Source organism: Leishmania panamensis, assembly GCF_000755165.1.
Source record: "Leishmania panamensis strain MHOM/PA/94/PSC-1 chromosome 34 sequence".
NCBI lineage: Eukaryota > Euglenozoa > Kinetoplastea > Trypanosomatida > Trypanosomatidae > Leishmania > Leishmania panamensis.
Window position 1 is genome coordinate 574,869 of NC_025881.1, and position 21,801 is coordinate 596,669.

General features: G+C 57.1%; 6 protein-coding genes across 6 annotated transcripts, besides 1 other annotated feature; all 6 read right to left on the bottom strand.

Moving 5' to 3' along the window:
* Positions 1-2,092: 2,092 nt before the first annotated feature.
* LPMP_341470 (hypothetical protein) lies at positions 2,093-7,933 on the bottom strand (the record flags this gene model as incomplete). The annotated part of the gene is made up of 1 exon (XM_010704272.1): positions 2,093-7,933. One exon carries the CDS (start codon positions 7,931-7,933, stop codon positions 2,093-2,095), a length of 5,841 nt encoding a protein of 1,946 aa, XP_010702574.1.
* Positions 7,934-9,589: 1,656 nt separating this feature from the next.
* Positions 9,590-10,894, bottom strand: LPMP_341480 (hypothetical protein; the record flags this gene model as incomplete). Its single annotated transcript, XM_010704273.1, has 1 exon — positions 9,590-10,894. One exon carries the CDS (start codon positions 10,892-10,894, stop codon positions 9,590-9,592), a length of 1,305 nt encoding a protein of 434 aa, XP_010702575.1.
* Positions 10,895-12,020: 1,126 nt separating this feature from the next.
* LPMP_341490 (hypothetical protein) lies at positions 12,021-13,088 on the bottom strand (the record flags this gene model as incomplete). The annotated part of the gene is made up of 1 exon (XM_010704274.1): positions 12,021-13,088. One exon carries the CDS (start codon positions 13,086-13,088, stop codon positions 12,021-12,023), a length of 1,068 nt encoding a protein of 355 aa, XP_010702576.1.
* Positions 13,089-13,411: 323 nt separating this feature from the next.
* Positions 13,412-13,868: a repeat region.
* A 426-nt stretch (positions 13,869-14,294) lies between these two features.
* LPMP_341500 (hypothetical protein) lies at positions 14,295-16,214 on the bottom strand (the record flags this gene model as incomplete). Its single annotated transcript, XM_010704275.1, has 1 exon — positions 14,295-16,214. One exon carries the CDS (start codon positions 16,212-16,214, stop codon positions 14,295-14,297), a length of 1,920 nt encoding a protein of 639 aa, XP_010702577.1.
* Positions 16,215-17,497: 1,283 nt separating this feature from the next.
* Positions 17,498-20,020, bottom strand: LPMP_341510 (mismatch repair protein PMS1, putative; the record flags this gene model as incomplete). Its single annotated transcript, XM_010704276.1, has 1 exon — positions 17,498-20,020. One exon carries the CDS (start codon positions 20,018-20,020, stop codon positions 17,498-17,500), a length of 2,523 nt encoding a protein of 840 aa, XP_010702578.1.
* Positions 20,021-21,128: 1,108 nt separating this feature from the next.
* LPMP_341520 (60S ribosomal protein L26, putative) lies at positions 21,129-21,560 on the bottom strand (the record flags this gene model as incomplete). The annotated part of the gene is made up of 1 exon (XM_010704277.1): positions 21,129-21,560. The coding sequence occupies one exon, from the start codon at positions 21,558-21,560 to the stop codon at positions 21,129-21,131; it is 432 nt and encodes a 143-aa protein (XP_010702579.1).
* Between the last annotated feature and the right edge of the window lie 241 nt (positions 21,561-21,801).

The following is a 21,801-nucleotide window of genomic DNA, read 5'->3' on the forward strand; positions in this document are numbered from 1 at the left end:
GGAGCGAATGGAGATGAGAGATGATCGGAGACACAAAAGAGAAGAAAACGCACAAACCTTCGAGCGCACGCACACACGCGTGCCGACGAAGACACAAGTGAGCTCCACCGATGACTCCTCACGCAAAAGAAAAGAGGGGGAGCGTGTGGAGGCCTCCAATGCCATGCGCTACAGCCGCGAAAGTCTGAGCGGAGGGAGGTGAAGGGAGGGAGATGGGGCGATGGTGCAAATGAGGTCCCCAACACCCACACCCCTACACGAGCACATCGGCACCAATTCGAGAACCAGCAGAAGCGCAATTTGACCGGTGCAAGGGTGCGTACGAGGTGGTGCGAGGCGGGGAGGAGTAAATTCAAAAAACAGAAGAATGAGAAATAAGAATGCAGCGCTAAAAGGGGGCAAACAGCTGAAGCAAAAAAAATGCGAAGAAACGCAGGGCTGCGCACCAAGAGGGGAGTGGAGGCAAGGGCATAAAGTGTCACAAGAAGAACTCTGGATAAGGTTGAGGAGCAGATAAGAACACACACACGCACACCTCTAGTTCTGTCCAGTATGCTATGGGGAGGGGGAGGGTGAAACACAACACAAAGAAAAGTGAAGAAGCCTCTCTTCACTCAGCTTTGGCGGACCTCCTTGTGCATGCGGATGCAAACGAGGCAGCGAGAATACTGAACAGAAAAGCAAAGGAGCGAATGGGGCGAACGGAAAAAAAAAAGAAATGGCCCCAAAGCGAAGACGTAGCCCTCTTATCTCTCCGTGCCTTCCCTTTATGCTCCAGGGAGTGTACGTCGGCTGTGCGTTCACAGCGAAGAGGGATCAGCAGCTGCGGCTGCTCCTTTTTTTTGGGGGGAGGGAGAAGGAGGTAGTCAATGTCAAGGCGCGAATTGACGCTACTGATGCAGACGGTCTCTAATCCCTTCCGCGCTTTCTTTTGCTTGGCGAGGAAAACAAAAAACAGCAGATGCTTCCCCGTTTGGTTGTTGAAAGGGGAGTTTATGAAAGTGCTGATTGAGGAGGAAGACGGAGATGTGCAGTGGGTGCGTTTCACCGAGAGAGCGCGTAGAGGCAACCCATCAATGTACGTGTGTGCTCCGTGGGCGAAGAAGGGGGAAGTGTGTAGATCAGTAATAGGACGAAGTGAGGGACAGGGGTGGTGGTGGCGGAGAGTGGCGACGAACAAGGAGTGACGTGATGGGCATGCAGCAAGCAAGGGGCAAGAGCAAAAGTTAGGGCAGTACAGGCACAGCTTCGCACTGCAAACTTGCACACACAGAGCGACTGACCCTGCCGCAAGGGAAGGGGGTTCGTGGGACGGGACTCATGTGTGTCGGACGTATCCGCGCTCGATCAGGATGAATGAAGCTAAGACGGAGGAGGTTGAGGGTGTTCGGGGTGAGTTTAGGAGTCTTGGGAGTGTCGTTTATGGTTTTCGTTTCTTGCAAGCATTCGATAGCGGTGCGTAAAGAGGGTAGGCAGTCGAGGAGAGCAAAGGTCTGAGAACAGAGAAGGAAGCAAGAGAAGGGGATGCAGGAGGAAAACACCTTCGGGAAATCGCAATAGTGATAACAAAAGGTAAATCTGCGAACGGATAAAAAATAGATTAGTGGGACAGCCATACCCGCTGATGTATAGGGAGAGAGGGCGGGAAAGAAGGACGTGCATACACACACACACATACACCCAGACCAGACGATGCGCCTTTCTTCTTTTTCTCTCAACCTCTCCATCATAGTGATTTTATATGGTACATGCAGATCATGAAAGGCGTCATCGAGGTCAGCTACGCAGCACAGAGGGACAGTGACATGGAGAAATAGCTCAGTGAAGAAGTAGAAAAAAACACAGAGATGTCAATTGAGCAGCTGCGATCACGACAGTAGTGTGAGTAAGTGTGCACTTGCGTGCAAGTAGGGGGAGGGAGGGGGGGGCAGAAGACACAGCCAAATAACAAGACGATGGGGCTTTACAAGCGGTGGCGCGCGCGACTGTTATGCCTTTCTTCCATTCCCTGCTTGCGACACCAGAGCCTCAGAATCTTGTGCCATACGCATCCCGCCACCTCTGCCTTGTGCACTTTGCTTATGAGCACCATTCACTGGTCATTGGCCTTGAGCTTCGCAAGCTCTGACTCAAGCTCGTCCCGCAGCTGCTGGAGCTCGCGCTTGCTCCGATCGCTAAGCCCAACGAACGCACCGGTCGACACCTTCTGGGATCCGCTGGTGCTGCTGATTTGCTGCTGCTGCGCCTTTTCATCGATCTTCTCTAGTCCCATGCTTGCCATCGCAGCGTGCACATTTCGCTGAATAGCGGCCCACGTTTCCTTGTGTGTTTTGCACCACTCCAGCAGCTGTACGGTGTGCGCACCCAGGCTCAGCTCTCCGTCCTCCTCCTTCAGCAAGCTCGAGCAAGCACGGTAGTTTGGGCCCCACGTAGCCAGCTCCGCGCCGCCGGCGCTTAAGTCCACATCCACAAGTGTATCGCTCCCGCAGTGGTCCGACAGGGCGGACTGTGAGGCGTGCGTGCCTAAAGCCGTCGATCTCTGCCCGGTGATCGCCCCCGCGTTACCTCTCAGCAGCTCCTTCAAGGGGTGCACGTCTTTGCTGTCACCTAGCAGCGCGTGCAGTTCTCGCAGCCGGGCCGAGTCGGCACCCGCCAGCTGCCGGATCAGTATTGCGAGTACCTCCACCTCGTTCACGTTGTTCTCCTTGATGCTGTTTGAGAGGTGAAAGAGAAGCACTGCGATGGACTTAGCGTTGTTAGCGTTCATGTGAATGAGCTGGTTCAGCGAGCTCTTGCGCAGCCGCAAAAACCTCCGAGACTCACGCAAGACGTAGAAGGCGAGGTTATCACGGATTGTCAGGAGGTTACTGCTGTTCTTCATTCGACGTCTCACTTGCATGCTGCTGGATACGGAGATGTTTGTGATGGCGACGACAATGGCCACGCCGAGCGCTGAGGGGAACGGACGCAAAGCGGTGTGTACGTCTTTAAAGAGCGAGTTCAAGTTCCGGATGATGGTGCCGGCGTTCTCGAGCAGCTCACCATTTTTCTGAACGGAGAAGTAGCGTGCCACCTCCTCGAGGACGATCCGTACAAGACGCGGTGGATGCTCGCCGTCTCGGATCGATCGAATCTGCGCCCGTTCATTCATGGAGATGTCGAGAATGACCATCTTTCGAATGATCGCACGACAGTGCTTCGTCACCTCGGCCACAAACTCACTGCGGTAGTGGTGCAGACGTCGAATAGAGGCTTCGCTTGGCTGCAGCGTCGCCAGAGAGAGGGGACGACCTCTACCGGCCACAGCAGGCGCGGTGAACATCGTCTCTGGCTCCGGAAACCGCACAGGCGTCACCACCCCCGTGGTACCATTCAGGTCAACCGGCTTCTCAAAGAGGACCCGAACCGCTGCCCACAAGCCACTCAGCCACGGTATGTCCATCACCTTCAGCGCGTGTTTTGGCCACTCAATCAACTTCTCCAGGTAGTTCAGCACCTCAACTACCACGCGCTCGTCATCCATCTGCGCAGCTCTTGTGGTCATCCCCAGAGCTCCGTTCTCTTGGCTCTGCGTTGGCAACGTGGGATACTCTTCCGTTGCTGTCAGGTAGTCTGTCGAGGAGCTAGCAACGTTGCTGCCGCTGAATGCCGTCACCGTCGCTGCCGCGGCTGAGCTGATCACCAACGGCGAGTCTGAGCACAGCCGGTGCACCACCACTCGAATGAGGTAGTCCAACACACACAGAACCGTCTTCAGAGCGAGCGGAAGGTGCAGGTTGTGATAACCGCTGCCCTTGTGCAGGAGTACGAGCTCACCAAAATCTTCGCTGACCCTTCCGTAGTCATGCGTATGCTCGAAGCTGTAGCCGCGGCGCGTGCCAAGGTGGTTCACCATGATGGAGGGCGTGTGACCCAGATGGTCCGCAATGCGCCGCTGCACGCGGCTCTGCTGCAGCAGTCCAGCGAGTGTGACGCTGGTCGACGACTTGCTTCCGCCGCCGGCCGTGGCTGACAAGCTCGGGTCGCGCTGCTTCTGGCGGTGCAAAATATGCGCCGTGGCCATCAGCCGCGAGGCGATGCTGTCCGCCTCCGGCTTCTTCTCCCGATGGCGCCGGAACTCGTCGAAGGCGACGTGGAAAAGCGCGTCAAAAGTGCGAATGCCGATCGGTATGTCGTTGCGCGGCTCCGTGAGCGCCAGTGAGAGGATGTCAAAGCCGTCGTTTTTCTTGAAGAGCTTCGTGCAGGCCTTCAGTGGCATCAACAGCGAGAGGAGGCCAAGCGCCAAGAGGCGTATTGCCTCACTAGAGTGGTTCTCACCGTTGATGAGCAGCATTATGAACATGACGCCGCGGCCCTTGAAGCACTCCTGGATCATTTCGCGCATTGTGTTTTCCTCCCTCGCAATGTCAAAAAGCATGCGCAGCACCCACACCTTTGCTGTGTCCGCGATTGGGCTGACGGAGCTCGGTGTGAGAAGAAAAAGGAGCACCTGGCGCAGCTCCGCCTCACTACGGCACAGCTTTTCGATAAGAATCACGACAGACTTGATGCACTCCTTGGGGAGGCGGAGAGAGACACTCAGGATGCTCTCGAACCGCGACGAGTCCTCCTGGAACATCTCCTTGTTCTCCTTCACAAGAAGGCAGTCACTAAGTTCGCGCAAGATGATGTTCGTGGCGTTCGCCTCTTGCGCGGCAGTGTAGCGCGGTGACGACGCCGCCGACGCCGCAGTCGACCCCGTGGCGCTCTCATCGCTCGGATCTAGGGGATCCCGGCTGACGTTAACCCGGTGATGCGCGACGCTGTTGCCGTGTGCACTTGGCCGCAATACGCAGCTAAGAAGGAGGTCGAAGACGCGCTGCGTGCAAGCGTGGTGGTGAAGTGCCTTGCCGCCACCGCGCTGCGACACGGACTGCAGCATCAGAGAGGCAAACTCGGGGAACGTTCCCCTCCACGAAAGCACCTCAGTGCGCAGCCGGTTCAAGTAGCTCTTGAGCACCAGCTGGGTCAGTTGCTCCGTCGTCGAGAGCTGCATGGATGTTGACAGGAGACTGATGCTCAGTTTCGCCACGTTCATGAAGGTCGACGTGTTCTGCATCGACGCCGTCCGCCGGTGCCTAAGTATACCCAGGACCCATTCAGCCACCTTGCTCGGTGCAATCAGCTCCTCAATATCGGTCGGCACGTAGAGCTCGATGTGGTTCCACCGGAACTCGGCCGATTTCTTCGTGATCATGTCGTTCTGGTGCAGGGAAAGTGGCGCGGGTGGCGTCTGCAGGTCGGTCGGAAAGCTCGACTGATCCTCAAAGAAGGGCTTGAGAAACGAGGCGCAGTCCCTGGAGGGGTCATAGGAAGCAGGCCCGGAGGCGTGAAGCTTAGCAATCTCTTTCTCGGAGAGGGTGGCAGAGATGTTCATGCCCGACATGAAGCCTAAGAACCCTGGAAGCTGCACGGCCCCGCCAATGTTGAACATGATGGAGTGCTTTTCCTTGGGATATGGCACGACGTGTACCCCCTCAATGTGCTCACCGTTGATGTACACGTTCAGGGCAACACCGTGATTCACCACCACATGCGTCCAGGTGGATGTAGAGAAGGTGCCGCTGCTCAAGAGTAGTTCAGTCGGCTCGCCACCCGCCTTGTTCACCCGCACCGCCAGTGAGCACTGTCGTCCGTCGGCGACGATCAGCAAGCTCACCCGCGTATCGCTCGGATCCATAAAGGAGTAGAGGCAGCTGCCGCCAGTCCACACGCACGTCGGGTAGACCCACGCGGTGAAGGAGTAACCGCTACCTCGGGGAAACATGTGCTTCAGGCGCCAGCTCACATAGCCATCTCCAGGAAAGAAGAGTAGTGGATGTGGAATGAAGGCGTGGCCGAGGCCGTAGAGAAAGTTCTCAATTATATCGACATCCGTCTGAGATGACGGCATCGAGCACATGTCCTTGATGCCCTGCATCAGCAGCTTCACAGTTGCCTTGGAGAAGGTTGTGGAGGTGAGGGTGTTGAGAAGACAGAAGGTGAGCTGGGTCGTGTTCACGTTCAGGGTGTTGGGCGGGGTGAGGGTGAGGGTCTGCGTCTGCGCCGCCATCGGCGAGGAGCTACTTGGCTCGCCATGGCGAAAGTGCAAGGTGACCTGCTGGGAGGCCGGAAAGACACTCAGCTGGTTACAGTTGACCAGGGCCATGATGGTGAGCAGAAAGTGGTGCTCAGACAGCAGCACGGCATTGCGCGGGTTCGCGACACACAGCAATGTAAGCGTGGAAATGGTGCTACGGTACAGGGCCTCTGCTGAGGCGTGGCGCGTGTTTAGCATCAGCAGCACAGCCTTGAGGATGTTGATGCCCTCCGAGGTGACGGTGCATGGAAAAAGGGCGGAGGCAAGGCGCCACACGGCCGAGGAGCTGCGCGACAGGTAAGTCGCCCAGTCTGCTGGGATCGGCACGAACTGATACCGGCCGCCGCTGCTGAGGCTCAGGCCGGAGCCGGCGGGAGCAGCGGTGGTGCCGCTGGACAGGGATGCTGTTACATGCGCTGCTGAGCGGAGGCTGGCCTTGGTAGAAGGCACCAGACCTTTCTGGTTTGTCTCGCTGCTGCTGCTACCATCGCTGGTGGTGCTTTCGGCAATGGACGCCATCACGGTGGCTCGCTGAATTGTGAAGCTGTCCGTCGTGCATAGCTCCACCAGGCCCTCAAGCATCTCGGCCCGCCAGTATTCCATCGACTCCAGCATGATCGACACGGGCGAGCGAGACGAAAGAGATAGGAATAGATTGGTGCGCATCTTCGTGAGACATGAGGCTACCTTGACCCACACCTGTGCGTATTCAGCGCTGTAGTGGCACACCAAGTAGGTCTTGAGGGCGGGCCGTGCGCGATACACACCAGCGACAACCGCCAAGAATACAACCGAAGTGGTGAGGTTGAGACTCTCGCTGTTGGCGGGCGCACTTGAGGAGGTGCTGGCAGGCAAAGACGCCGTGGCGTCACTATTTCCAGCGATCGTAGTGACTGGTGTCGTGGGAGGGACTGTCTTCTCGCAGCTGTTTCCATCTTTGGTGCTCGCCGCTGCTGTCGGCGCGGGGGTCTCTTCGTGTGGTGCTGGCATCGGAGACGGCGACGCCGACGTGAGACTCTCCTCCGCTTCGTATGACGTCGTCCGAGACGCGGTTTCGGTGCGAGATGCGGCAGCTACGTTCTCCACCATGAGGGAGTACGACACTTCAAAGAGGCAGTCTATGAGTGACGCGCAGTGTGCTGTTGTCTCCGCGTCCAGATCTGTCTTGAGCCAGCCGTAGTAACGCATCTGAAACTGGTGGAGCACCTCGACCAAGAGCGACGCAATAAGGATTCGAAGGACGTGACCATTGTGGTCCTGTGGGGGAAGGCGCAGGTGATTGGTGCAGACAAGCATGAAGTCGCGCAACAGCATTTGCTGTGACGAACACACGCCAACGATAACGTTGGCGCAGCAGCCACGCAGCTTCTGCGTGAGCGTGGCGTTGCTGTAGAGTTGCACGAGGGCGGCCACCAACTTCTTTTTCAAGTACACCTTCGCAGCTTCCTCTGCGTTGCAGGAATACATGAGTGCTCGTGCGACCTCGAGGTTCTCTATGAGCGCCGGCTCGCTTAGCGGCCTCGATGCCTCCTCTTTGATGCTACTTGACGCAACTACAGCCTCCCCCGCTGTTGCTGTTTCGATGACAGCAGCGCTCTGCATCAACTGCAGCTCCAGCTCATGCACGAGGTCGTTCACCCATACCTCCAGGGTGACTGCGTCCACCGTGGTATTCGACTTACAGACTGTGACGACGACTCTCGAGGTGGCCGAAAGTTGGTCGCGTACGCCTCGTGCCTCAGAACTGCCCACAATCCGGCGAACAGCGCTGACCGCCTGGTGAGCCAAATCAATGAAGTTCTCTTTGGAAAACATGCCTCGCATATGCTGAGCTGTCTACTCATACACTGAGGGAGAGGACGAGGGGTGGAAGAAGGTACTCTGGAGGAAGGGGATGATATGATGAAGCTTTCCAAGAGGAGAAGTGCCCACAGCCCAATGGCACTCAAAAAAGAACAGAGCGAGAAAAAACTAGCAAGTCAGAGAGAGCAGAAGTTGGAGTGTCGGCGCCTTCAATGGATAGAGATGTGGTTATGGGTGTGTGCAGTGTATCTGTGACTGCGTGTGTACGTGTTCGTGCATCCTCGAAGGAGGGAGTCGGAGAAAGGAGGTAGGGGGGGGGGGGGAAACGCCATGGAATAAGTTACATAGAAGGAGTGGCGCACACTGGTTGGTGCGGTCAGCTGAAACAAGAGTGAGCTACGAACCGTGCTCAAGCGTAGAAGTCATAGTCTCCAACACTGAGATGCACAACTGCTCGAGAGAGCTGATTAAAGCTTCTCCTTACCAAACCTTCTTCCCAAGCATCTCATGTCGACGCTGAGCATGACAAGACACGGGGGCTGTATCTGCTCTATGAAGGTGTGTGCCAGCTGCGCTCTTTTTGTCTGTTCCTTTACCTGAAAGGCCCACAAGACACAGGAAGGTGCCCCAAGGCAGCAAGAGACGACGAAGCTTGTCGCGCGCGCACGCCCATATGCGGGGTGAAAAAGAGCGAACGAACAAACAACGAACAACGAAGGACACGCAGAGTAATCGGGGCATGGGCAGACGCACAGTGCGGCAAAAGGAAGAGAAGTCCATGTCGGAGAGCGGTGGGAGGATGCGCAGGCCCACGGGTGCCTGCTGCCGCTGGTGTTTTTCGTTTCCCTCGCTTGTGCTCGTACACGCCAGGAAGGAGAGAAATGCCCCCCAAAAGAAGTGCCCTTTAGGTGACTGTCGAGCAGGGACAAGGAGGAAGGAGGGGGGGGACGGGGTGACAGGAGGAGTGAAAAGCAGACATTCTGGCAGTGGCATGTTGAATAGAGGCTACCCAGACAAGGCAGTCCACTCCCTACCCCGGAAAAAATGTACACACGCGCATCTACGCAACACAGTCGTGGAGCTTTAGAGAACTAAACACAGAAGAAGAGAACAAAGAAATAGCGCCAAGAGCGGTGGAAGAGGGTGACACAGTGTCACAGCAACAGTGAGGCACCGGCGTTGGTAAGGGAGCACGACTAGTCTCTTCTTCACCCCTTTCTTATTCACGCCTTTCGCTGCTCTTTGTTTTTTTTTTTCACTTCGAACAAGGGCGAAAGCTCCCCGGGAGAGTGTGGGGAGAGAAAGACCGAAGCGGGTCAGAGAGAGAGAGAGAGCTCAGTAAAGGGTGCTTTACAAACAAGAACAGAAATTAGTTGAGCAATGCATGGTAGCAGACGCAGATAGGGGTGGTGGGTGTAGTGGGGGAAATCATACTACACAGTGTCGCACTCAACATACACAAGTGCAAGCATGCGCACATAGAGTATCCCCATAGATGGGTCTCGATGCACTTTCATTCGAAAGAGTCTCTCTACCCCTCCTTCCCCCGGCCCGCCACCTCGCCTCGTGCTTTTTTGCTGAGAGAAAGAAAAAAAGAAGCGCACTTGCCTGTTCTTCACAGTGCGGGCGTACGCTTCGCAAGAGGAGCCGTCATGGTAGGCATGCGCACTAGAGCATGACGCAGCACTTCAGTCCATCCGCTTTCTTCGTCGGCATAGCGGCAGTCGTCACCAGTGCCGCCTCTGCGCCTGATGAACGATTGCCACCTGCAAAAACACCACCACCTCTGGCGTTTAGCTCCGCACTGGAGTACACCTGCTGCTTTGAGTTGCGCTCCTTGAGTCCGTTGTAGCGTGCGCCACCGTTCGCGTCGGCGCCGCCTCTGTAGTGAAGATGAGGTTCATTGTTGACCGCCTTATCCTGAGGAGGTGCGCCTTCGGTTGCAGCTGCAGAGACAGTAGGCTGGAGAGGACGAACCGGCGTCTGCGCTGCGGGGCTCGAGGCAGCGCTGCCACCGCCGGCACGTTGCAACGGAGTGGCCGGTGATACAGCTACTGAGGAGCTCTTGGCAAACCGCCTGCGCCACAACGTCGGTGTTGAGTGGCGCTTTGACAGCTGCACGTCCGCGTCAACCGTCATTGGCGTTTGTGTTTGCTCAGCGGTGTTTTGCCTATCGCACAGGCTCCCATGGGGTTGAAAAGCTGCCTCACCGGTCAAACCGACGCCTGTGCGCTTTAAGGAGCTATCGCACTCGCCGACGGCGGCGGCGCTCCGGCGCTGTTCCGGCGCCTGCGCGCGTTCCCCCTCTGCTGCAGCTGTTGTAAGTGGCGGGGACGGTGGAGTCTCGTACCCCCGTTTCGTGAAGTCTCCTCGCCACTGCTTCAGATGTTGTCTTGAGTCCTCCGGCTGCGCGGACGTCTGTCTTGAGTGAGAGTCGCGTGCTGCGCTACAGCGCTGCTGCTGTTTCTCCGGTTGTTGCTGACGCTCGCATGAGTCGATGAGCAAGGCTGCCAGGTCGGCGAGCTGAACGTACCCGCAGTTTGTCGGATCCAGCAGTTTCATAGCGGCATCGACCTCACCGTCAGTGATGGTAGCGGAGCCGCTGGTCAAGACGAGGAGGAGCTCGCGATGGCTAATCATCCCACTACCTCGCGGGTCTATGTCGTCTACCAACTTGTAGATAGCCGACCTCCCTGGCTGATTCGTGTGCGCAACATTCTCGCAGAACTGCAGAAAGGCTGCGAAGGTCACAGCGCCGGCCGCAGCGCTCGGCACCGTCTTAGTGAACTGACTAACGGCGGAGGAAGTGGGGTAGTAGCCTATCTCCCGTGCCGCCGCAGCCAAGAAGCAGACGGGGATGTACGACTCGCGAATTGCATCCTGGGCAGCAGCAGCACCGGCGTGTGCGTCCGCCGTGTCCACTGCGAACAAGTGGAACACCGAGTACACCCTTTGCACGTTCACGGGTGCCATGGTGATACGTATGGTAAGGATGATAATCTAAGGAGTTTCAGAGGTTAGCCTTCGACCTCAGTGCAGGCGTCTTTGCTTGTAATTCCTGTGATTCCCTTTGGAGGTTTCACGTATCCTTTTCTAAACTCGCTTCGCACTCAAATAATATGTTTCACCTACAAACGTACGGAGAGTAGGTGACCAAGGAGAAGAGGGGTTGTTAGCTCTGCCTCTCGCTCCCTCTCTTCGTTGACTCTTGCGGCGCGCACACACGTGTACAGGGCGGCTTTACAGTGCGCCGACGAGATGCACGTGCGCGACCGGCAGATAAGGTCAAGGAGATGCTCTTATTTTCTACTTCTTCAGCAGCGTATTTTCCACATACACACAGCGGAGAACCGACAAACAACGGTGAGGTTAAGCGCAACAGGCGATGGAGGGTAAGACAGATAGAGGGAGAGAGAGGGGGGGGGGCGGGCGAGTGAAGTGCTGTAGCGAAGGAAAAAATGTGCATCACTGCCACCTTCATGTGCATGCAACTTTCTGCGAGAGGCCCTCAAGGAAGCATTCGTACAAGAGGAAGCAGAAAACATTCGTGTCCTCTCACGCGTTCACACTCACCTCTCTGCTTGCGTGTGTGCGTGGGTGTGGGCATCGGCCGCACGGGTGCCCCGAGTATCACGCGTATGGGCTGCGTTGGCCGTCGCCACCACTTCTCTCTGGCGCCCATTTCAATTGTCTCTCTTCGACTTGCAGTTCAGAAGGTGTCTGGATGGCGAAGAACAGCAACACCACCAGAAAGGTGCGTTCGAAGGAAAGGATAACAGTGGATGGTGGCTCCTAGGGCGAGAGACGCAGGTGGAGAGATCAATAGAGCGTGCTGCCATGGGAAGAGCGACTCCTCTGCCCTCCATGGATTGTCAAGCAAAGAGCGTAGGTAAGACTCCAGAAGAAAGAGAAGGGGACAAGCGGCACGTGAGGTCAGACTACCCAGGCAGAAATCTCGAGGTAAGAGGTATCCGGAGGACTCGGAGGAAGAAAGCGACAAGCGCCACTGGAGTTTGACAACGGATGGATGTGATGGGCCAAGGAGCCTGATTTGTTCCCTGTATTTCTACTTTAATCTTGTGATGATTCTCTCTCTGTCCTAGAGCGCCTCCAAACGGCACTGCAGTGCCGCCAAATTCTTCTGCAACACCACCGCGTCTGCTTGAACCTGCGCCAGCAAGGAGTCCATTGCCGTCTCCATGCCGTCTAGGTGCTGCATCCCTTGCGCTGATGTGGTGGCATCGACATCGCGCAGGCATTCCGCCACGGCGACCGCAGCCTCCATCATCGGTGTCATTGTATGCATCGCGCTTTGCACGTGATAGTAGTCATCGAGGGCCATCTTAGTGCGGTCCACCTGCTCGAAGAAGGGGTGAAAGTCATCTTGGGCTGCTTCGAGCGGTACGTGACGCCGCTGCAGTTCGGCAGCGAGGAGATCGCGAATCTGAAAGACGTACTCCTTCTCTAGTATCGCGGCATCTGCCCGCCGCTGCAGCTGGGTCAGTGTCGATGACTCCGCGAGAAAGTACATTCGCTGCGCCGCTTGAAGCTCATCATCGGGCACGTCCGCGATTGTCTGCAGTCCTTCTGCGCCTAATGGAGCAGCACCCACTTCCAAGTACTGCATCAGCGCATCGCATTCGTCCTGGATGCGAGTCAAAGCGCTTTGCAGATAGGCCTCCAGCAGCGGTGAAGAGAATGCCGACGAGACAGAGCTGAATCTATAAACTGGGGGGATGAAGCTATCGAGACCGTTTCCCTTCCCAGAAGCTCCTAGTGCTGATGGTGGCAGTTTTGTTGAGGTGGATGCTGTCGGAGTAACTGTAACAACTTCCTCGTCCCGTGCGTTGGGTTCCACAGACAACTCTGCGCTGTTGTGAGTACGTGGGGCTGGATGCGTCAGGTGCGACACGCTTCTCCCCTGCAGTACAGGTGTGACACCAAGGGCTATCTTTAGCTGCCACAGTGCTTCGTTGCTGTCCCACTTCATTGGAAGTGCAGCTGCCGCATTACCTGCCGTGGTGTCATAGCGCTCGCCAACGACAGCCACATTCGAGGTGGGAGTGCAAATGAGAGTACACCCCGAGTTGCTTTCCTCAAAGACGTCCTCCGATCGCGCCACAAGAGTCGGCAGTACGCCAGAATCCCTCAAGATGCGAGGCCGCATGGCACCACTACTTCACATAGATGCGAGGAAATCACGTCCCTGAGTAAAATGACCGCGCGCGTTCACCTAGATTACCAACAAAGACCTGTGAGCAGGCCGACCTGGACAGGGGACGGTCTCTGAGTTTGTATGTGCCCCTGTGTCCGCCAGGTGGTCATTCCACAACTGCAAAACGAAGTCGACAGTACAGAGGGGAGAAAACGAAAAAGAGAGGCACACAGGGTGAAGCTAAAGCAGAACATTTCAGCTTAAGAGCAGCTTTGTCGAGACGTTGTTGCAGCGCCACTCGCGCGAACAACAAAAAAAAACAGATGAACGGGGCATTTTCAACGTGTCCATTCCGTCATACAATGCAAGTTCACGCCCCACTCTACCACCGGGCTCGTCGCGTGGTGCAAAGCGGCCGTGAGCACGTCACAGCAATGCGCCGACCCAGTCATCGGAGCACGGCCACTGCCTCACCCTCTGCCCACCCACCCCGCCACACAGGCCACCTCACAGCCGCCCCCGTTGTCCGGGTCACCACCTGGTGCATCCCTCCTCCCGGGGTGGCTCAGCTTCCCTCCACCAGCGGGCAGCGAGGGCCCGGTGAGCCACGCTGACGCGGTGCCCACCACATGGATGGCACACGCGTGTTCGCTGCTGCGGGTCGCTCCGACGCAACGCCATCCGCAGCGATACATCGCTCTGACCTCCTCACGTCGTAGGTGCTTGACCCTGCTGCCACCAGAGGCAGCTCGGTGTTGGCAGGGATAGGGGGAGAGGGGCTGCCTGGTTCCCTGTCTTGAAGGTGGCACAGCACAGCAGGAAACGTGCAAAGAAGACTGCTACACCGCATGGATGGTGCAGCTACTGAGCTTCTATTGGTCTACCGCGTATCCGAATGCCAACTGCTACATCAGAGGCCAGTGGTACGCACCCGCCTCATATCCTCACAGTCCAGCACACGCACATACGCAGTACGAGGAAGTGGCGTTAGCCGCCGAGCGTCTTCGCCTTTTTCTTGATGGGACTGAAAGGCCTGTTTTTCCAGCCACCAGCGATCTATGCGCACCCGAGGTAAGCGCCCGCCGTTGTACTGCCACCACCACCACGAGAGAGCAGCGTCCACCCCGCTTTATGGTTTCACTGCACAGGTATCATCAATGGTGCTCATTGCATCTGGAGTTCAGCGGAGGGTTCTGTTCGATATTTGGAGTCGCCGTATCACAGCAGCAGCTGGCGATGTCGCTGCAGCTCTTGGTCTCGAAGACTGACAGCCTCCTGCAAGCTCAACAGCTGCTCCGACTGATGGTGGATTGTGTTCTCCTTCTTCGTGATGGCCACGAGGACGCGCTCGTTGATCTGACTTAGCTCTGCATGGTGGCGCTGCTCCAAGGATTTTTTCTCCATCTCAAACTCAGACTTCAGGCGAGCCACCTCCTGCACGGCGGTGCTGTGGCGCTGCTGTAGCTCCCATACCTCTTTCACGTGCTGGGTCTCGAACTCGTGAAGCTTCTTCTGCCATTCGTTGTCCAGTATGCTCATGCGCTTCGTGTACTCGGAGCGTACCTTGTCCTCGATGGCGCTTATGTGCTGTTCCGAGAGGTTTGTCATATCTTGAATGCGCTGCAGCTCCTCGGCTTTGCTGCGGTTGGCCTCGAGGGCGGTGCTTAGCTGCTCCTGGACGAGGTCAAGCTCCACTTGCAGTCGCTCCTTTTCACGCGTAACTTGTATGTAGCGCTCCCGCAGCATCCCATCACTACCCCTCGCAGACTCCAAGGCGCGCAGGTGCTCCTCCTCGAGCCGCTGTACCACCTTGGTTACCGCTGCGTCGCGCTCCAGCTCGCACTTCTTGCGCATCTCCGCCTCTTTTGCTTGTAAATAGCGCTGGTTTTCCTCCCGTGCGTCCTTCTCGCGGTTTGCGAACTCCAGCATCAGCTTCTCCTTTAGGTTCGTCATGCGTTCGTTCATCTCGCCTGTGATGCGCGCCACCTCCGTTGTCACCGCCTCGTGGAAGGAGGCCTGCTCCGTTGTCTGTGCGCTCTGCAGGCGCAGCACCTCCTTCCCAAGTCGCTCGATCTCTCGTTGCAACGTGAGCTTCTGATCCTCAAAGTGGTGCTCTAGATGCTCGCGCCTTCGCTGCTCAAGACGGCGCTCCTCCTCGAGCTGTCGATGAATGCGTTCGCTCTCGTCGCGGAGGCGATCTCGCACAGCCTCCTGCTCGCGGCTGAGCAGCTCCTCCGCCTCCCGCCGTAGCTTCGACTTCAACTCCTCTACGGAGGCATCTTTGGCAGCGATGATCTCGTCTCGATGGCGCAATTCATTTTCGTACTCCTCGCGCAGCCGCGCTTTCTCAGCTTTGTGCCGATTCAGCAGCAGCACAATATCTGGCTCGAGGGACTGCAGCGTCGATTCCTTGATGCGTTTCGCCTCCGCCAGACGCCACTTCTCACGGTTCACCTTCTCCTGCGCAGCCCATTTGGTGCGCAAAGACGACAGGGCTGCTGCGTTTGTCGCCTCTAGTCGCCGAGTGTCCTCAGCGTGTTTCGCCGCTTCGTTGCGCAGCCTCACCGTAAGTTTGTCTACCTCGCACGTCAGTTCTTCCTTGGCCTTTGCCAGCTTCTCATTTTCCGCCTTGAAGCGCTTGCGTTCCTTCGCATGAGACGTACGTAGATCGTCTATCTCGCCCTGTACAGACTCGCGCATCTCCTCCTTGCGGTGTGCCTCCTCGGCACGCCATTGCTGGAGGCGACTGCGGAGCTCAGCATTGTCGCGGCGAAGCTGCTCATTCTCGAACTGCATGCCCTCAATACGCTTCTTGATACCGAGGTATGTATTCTGGGCAGACTCGGCGCCGCCGCCGGTAATCCACGACACGGGCACCGCCGATACAACAACAGATGGCGGCGACGCTGATCGTAGCGGCGGTGCGTGGAGGCGGGTCGGGGTTCCGTTCGGCGAGGCACCAATGGATGACGGTGCCGGCGAGCTGGCCGTGATGTGCTGCAGCGCTGACGACGTGAGCGGCACTGCGCTGGAGAGACTGGTAGCGAGTGTGCCGTCTCGCATGTTTTGCACCTCGCACCGCGTCTCGGCAGCACTGTCAAGGTAGGAAAGGATATTGGCCACCTTCGCCTCGTTCATCTCGCGGAGGTCGGAGCAGCAGCTGCTGCCGGCGTCCCCAGTAACGTGCCTTAGCTGCGAAGCGGTGTAGTGCATCTTGCCCAGAGCAGCACAGCAGCACAGCAGCACGAGCGTTAACCAAAGGAAATTAGGAGAGAGGCGCCCCAGTGGAAGAGAGAGAGGGACCGGACTTGCTTGGTAGAGAGAAGGCCCCAGGAGACAGCAGCACTCGTCGTTGCTTGCGTCTCTCTTGCACCACCTTCCTGTCTCTGCCGAGACAAGACTCGGTCACGCACAAACGCACGAAAGAAGAGAAGGATTCGGGCGGCGATATGGCCCAACGGAGCGCAGCGCCTTAGCACAACGACGAAAAAAGCCGCCGTTGAGGAGGAGGAAGAGCGTGTATGGGCGTGTGTGCACGCGTGGGGCTACTTCTATATATGTGTGTGTATGTGTGTAAATCTACTGTATGAGGCCAAAAGCGTGAAGGCATCTACTTTGTCCCCCTCTCTTCCTCCTTATGACCCTCCTCGCCTTCCCTCCCCTCGAGAGTGCCGACAGGAAGTAGCCGTTGAGCGTGGGTATATATATGTGTGTGTGCGTGTGTGTGTGTGCGCCGGTTTGTCTGCACGCACCCTTCTTTCCCTCTCAGTGGATCAGGGCGATGGACTTCACTGTCGCTGGTGATGTTGCTATCGCCGCTGTTTTGTGCGAGTGTACATACAGAAGAAGAGAAGCGATACGTACGTATGTGCCTGTCTGTCGCGCTCTCTCTCTCTCTGAAAACGAGAGAGCGACAAGTGCAACTTTATGGCAACAGCGGCACACAACAGACTAAAAATGTGGAGAGAGAGAGAGGAGAGCTGCCAGTGGCAGCAAAGGATGGGCAGTGCAGTGCAGTAGGAAGAGGGCTGTGGTGTATTCAGCACTACGGTGGTGAAGCGCATGAGTATAAGGAGGCAGAAGCATGTAACAAGAAGACGGCGCAGGTGAAGCAGGATGTGTGGAAGAGGTTGACTGTGCGTATGCCCCCTTCAGACTAGACCCTCCTCATTTAGCGCCACCGCCGTCACCATGATTCACTAATGAGGCCTCCTCCTCTCGCGAGGAAAGGGGGTGATGGAACACCAGTAAAAACGAGCAGAACAGTTCTGTCGATTTGTATCCCATCTCGTTGTTGCTCTCACTGCGTGCCTCTCTGTGCATGTGTGCGTGTAGAAGAGTTGTGCAACGCAGTGGCCGATAATGTGTGTGTGTGTGTGTGTGCGTATCCACCAGCATAGGTCTTCGGCTTGGCACCACGCTCATCGAAACGAGGTTCCACCTCTTGGAAGCTCTGCTATGTTGCAGAGCAGCCGCAGCGTTGGTCGACCATGTGGGCAGTTCCACGGCTGATCCAGCTCTCCTAGTCGCTCGAGAATGAGTTTCATCCGCTTCATCGTGAGCGGGGTGCCAATCATGATGCTGCTGCGGCACGCCTTCGTGGCCATGGAGTGCCATACCGCACGCAGCGGCTTCGTGATGGTGCCGTACTGTACAATTTGTTGAACCAGCTCCATCACATCTGACGCGCTCACCACATCGTATGGCAGCACCGGTAGCGAGTACACCATCAGCTTCGTGTCGTCGCTTCCCCGGTTCACCTTGAAGCCGTGGTGTTGGAGTGCCAGCTTGTGCTCCATGGCGAGGTCCACCTCGTGAGTACTCATGGCCACAGACACTGGGAGCACCAAGGGCTGGGGTGTTGCCTCATACGCGCGTACGAGTCGCTCGTAGTTATACTTCTCGTCCGATGCGTGCTGGTCGACGACAAACACGTCGCCGTTGGGGAGCGTGGCAAGAATGAAGCCGTGGTTGAACTGCCCAATCACCCGCATCTCCTTGAAGGAGTTCTTGTTAAAGTAGTAATTCAGGTCATCCTCCGTCTGCGCACCAAGAGTGCGAGAAGAGGCGCGGTCGTGCTTTTTCGTCGACGCAGGCACTGCCACCGCGTCGGGTGGATCCGCGGAAAAGGGCTCCTGAACGAGCTCGCCGAAAGTCGGACACGTGCAGTGATAGCAGCTGCCCCCGCCACGCAGCTGATTTCCCTCGTCAGAGAGCCGTGTTATCTCGACCTCCACAGAGTCGGAGTGCGTGCCTTCCTGGCTGTTAGCCAAGTCGTGACTGCAACAGAAGTTTTCACGACCATCTATCTCTGCGGTTGGCTTAAGTGAGGGCGGGCCAGTGTCCTCTCCTGTATCTTCGACCACGCTGCGACATCTTTCGTCGCTGTCCTCGTCGTTTCCGTTGCCATCGCTAATGCTGGATGACGAGGAGGGCAGCAGCCGTGGCGTGGATTCCGTCCGCTCGCCATCCTCGTCCGTGCCGGACCCATAATTGTTGGCTGCGTCATCGTCGTACAGGAAGCTGCCGAGCTTTGGGAGATCCATCGTGGAGGAGGAGCTAGCCGTGGAGCTGAGGTACGACCCTCTCCCCTTGGCGTCCACTGCGCCAGCGGCGACGCTGTCACTCGCATCCGTCTCCTCCATCCTCGCTCGTTTGAACGTGAACTGCGTAAACGACGTTGCTGAAACCGGTGTGCGGGTCAGCTTTGTCAGCTGTGCGGCACGCACATCAGCGGTGCGAGCCTGCGCGATACGTTGTCCACGATCCAGCTCGACCTCCTGCAAGGCTGACCCGAACTCTTGCAGCGCACGCCGATACACCTCGTCTGCCAGGCGGTCCTCTTGGACGAGCAACACCTTGCGCTTGTTGGGGGTAAGGTTTACGTCGTACTGAAGTGAGGCGTTCGTCTTTACCTGGAGGAAGAAGGCAACGTGCAGCCGCTGGGAAGTGTTCGGGAGGCATTGGGTGAAGGCGTCGTTGAGCGCCTTGCCCAAACGCGGCAAGTCGACGAGTCGTCCGTCAAGGGCAAACACCTGATTATCGCTGCTGAGTCGCCCGCCGCTGTTTACCTTCGAGACGAGTCCGCTGAGTGTGCCAAACGACAAGCTCCAGTTGACGCGCTGCATGTGTGAAACGCAGAGGCCGCCGTATGCCTCCGTCGCGCTGCGCGTTGCATCGCCAGAGCCGGTGAGTGAAACCAGCGTGATGACGCCCGAGGTGGGAGTCTCCTGGTGCTGCATCACAAGACGTATGTGCGGGTGCGACACGGCGTACTGCTTCATCGTGCTGGTTGCTTTGCTGAGCTGCTTGCGGCAGTTCTTCACGTACTCGCGGTGTCGCACAGGGAGATGCTTGAAGAGATGCCGCACAGTGACGGTGGTGCCAAGCACGTCGCGCAGGCGCACCGCCTCCAGGCGAGACGTGTGTAACGCATGATCATACGAGAGGCGCACTGTCATGGCACCAGTGTCGGCGCTGCGCGTCTCTATCGTTACGGTGCCCATGTGTGCCAAAGAGTGAAGCGCCTCCCCGCGGAAACCAAGTGACGGATCAAAGCTGTCGCCCTCACCCCCTGCCACACGCGCACTCTCGACTTGGCTCGTGAGATGATCGTCGACTTCACCCTTTGCACTCGCATTAGTGTAACTGTCGAGATCGTCCCATCGCTGCTTCGTGGTGGCGCGACTCGATAGCAGAGGCGTGCTCGCACCATCCCGCAGCTTGTTTGTCTCGGTGTCTACTAGCCGGCCCATGGATAGTCCCGTGCCGTCGTCATCCACGACAATCTCATCGAGGCCGTAATTGAGGAGCCGAATCGTCACCGTTGCGGCCTTGGCGTCTAGCGCGTTCTCCGTAAGTTCTTTCACAACGCTCGTGAGGTCTGTAATCACTTGCCCCGCAGCGATCTTGCGTGCGCACGCGCCGTCCAGACGAGCAATCATACTGACTGAAACGTGTGTGCATCGGGCGTATTGTGCGACTCATTCGCCACCCCAACTCAGATGATGGCAACACACTTGTGACAATTTTACCCCGAGCGGGGTACGGCCTACACGTGGATTTAGTTTTGATGGTGATTTGTGGGTGAGGTAGAGAGGAGAGAGAGAGGGGGGGGAGCTAGAAGATGACTGATGCCACCGAGAGAAACACAGCTGCTGAAGAAGTTGTGATACTGGGACTGAGAGAGAAAAGGGAGCGCTACAAGAGGAAAAAAGCACTGAGGGACTGACGTCAAATATGTACTCTATGCCGGAAAGAAACAAACGACGTGTGTATCCATCTCGTGTGTGTGTGTGTGTCAGTGCACCTGTCTGTACTCCATACACCCCAAAGGTAGAAGGCTTGGCGTCTTACAGGGGAAGCGAGTACAGAGAGAGAGAGGAGTAGTATACAGACTGGGGGTCGTCTCTAGTAGACGAGAACGAGGAACGATTGGCGGTTCGAGAGCAAGAAGATGCGCAGATGCAATGGGCAGCGGTGGAGACAACAGAGTAGTGCGGGGATCAGCGTGCAAGAGAGGGGTGGGGAGCGGTGATGACACAAGGGCAGAAAAAGAGGTAGAAGAGGTCACATACGTGGTCTCTGTGGTATCGACAAACAACCGACACCCAGTCACGCGGAAGGCTATGCGGCGGGCGTCCGCCCCCCCCGACTGTTTTTCACACCTCCTTACCCGTGCGACAGACTGCGCGAAGAGGAACGAGGGGGAGGAAAGAGTTACGCAACCACAGTCCTTCTCCCGCTCACGTTTGATTCGCGCCTGCCCTATACAGACACACACACACACATACAGAAGCTGCGCAGTCATGTCAATAGGGCTTTGAAGCAGTCCGATAAGGAATACTCGAGCTCCAGAATGTCCTTTCTCTTGCTCTGAAGGGTGGTTGGAGAGGTGGGAGAAGGCACACTGATGGAGTCGTACGTTGTTTTCCGCCTTTCTGTTGAATTGGAGCGAAGGGAAAACAAAAAAATAAAGCAAAAAAAACGTGAAAAACACCGTGACACGCTTGTGTTTCCACTGAGCTCCCCATCTCGTTGGTTGACGGCCTTTTAGTCCATCTGCTGCATGGCCTTGTCCGCGGCGCTGATTTTGCCCTTGCCCTTGTCGCTCTTGGACGAGCGGTCCTTGCGCTCCAGGATGGCCTTGCGGTGGTGCGTCAGCTTCAGCTTCGTGATTTCGACGTTGGAGGGGTGGATGCCGACGGCCACGGTGGAGCCGTTCGCCTTCTCGCGGTTCACCTTATCGATGTGAATGACCCACTTGAGGCGGTAGCACGCCGTCACCTTACCCTCACGGCCCTTGAAGGCGCCACGCTTCACGATGACCTCGTCATCCTTGCGCACGGGCATGGCACGCACGTTGTACTTGGCGCGCAGCTCCTTGGAGAGCGGGGCACTCATGAGTACACGGCGCACATGGCTCGGGGCCTGGAAGTGCGCGCGGCGGGCCTTGCGGCGGGAACCGCACTTGATACTCACCATCTTCTTAGAGGGGAAACACTACAGCGAGAGCCAGAAGAAATATGGTGAGTCACGGCGGTGAGGGATAGCGAAATAGTCGCAGCAACATGCGAGTGCGTGTGTGTGAAGGGGGGAGGGATGAGAGGAGATGAGCGTGATGGTCGTTTCATTGGATCCCGAGAGAAGGAGTCAAAAGGTATGAAGGGGTGTGGGGGAGGGAGGTGCACAGGAGCACGTAATATAGTCGCTGCGCATTTCCATC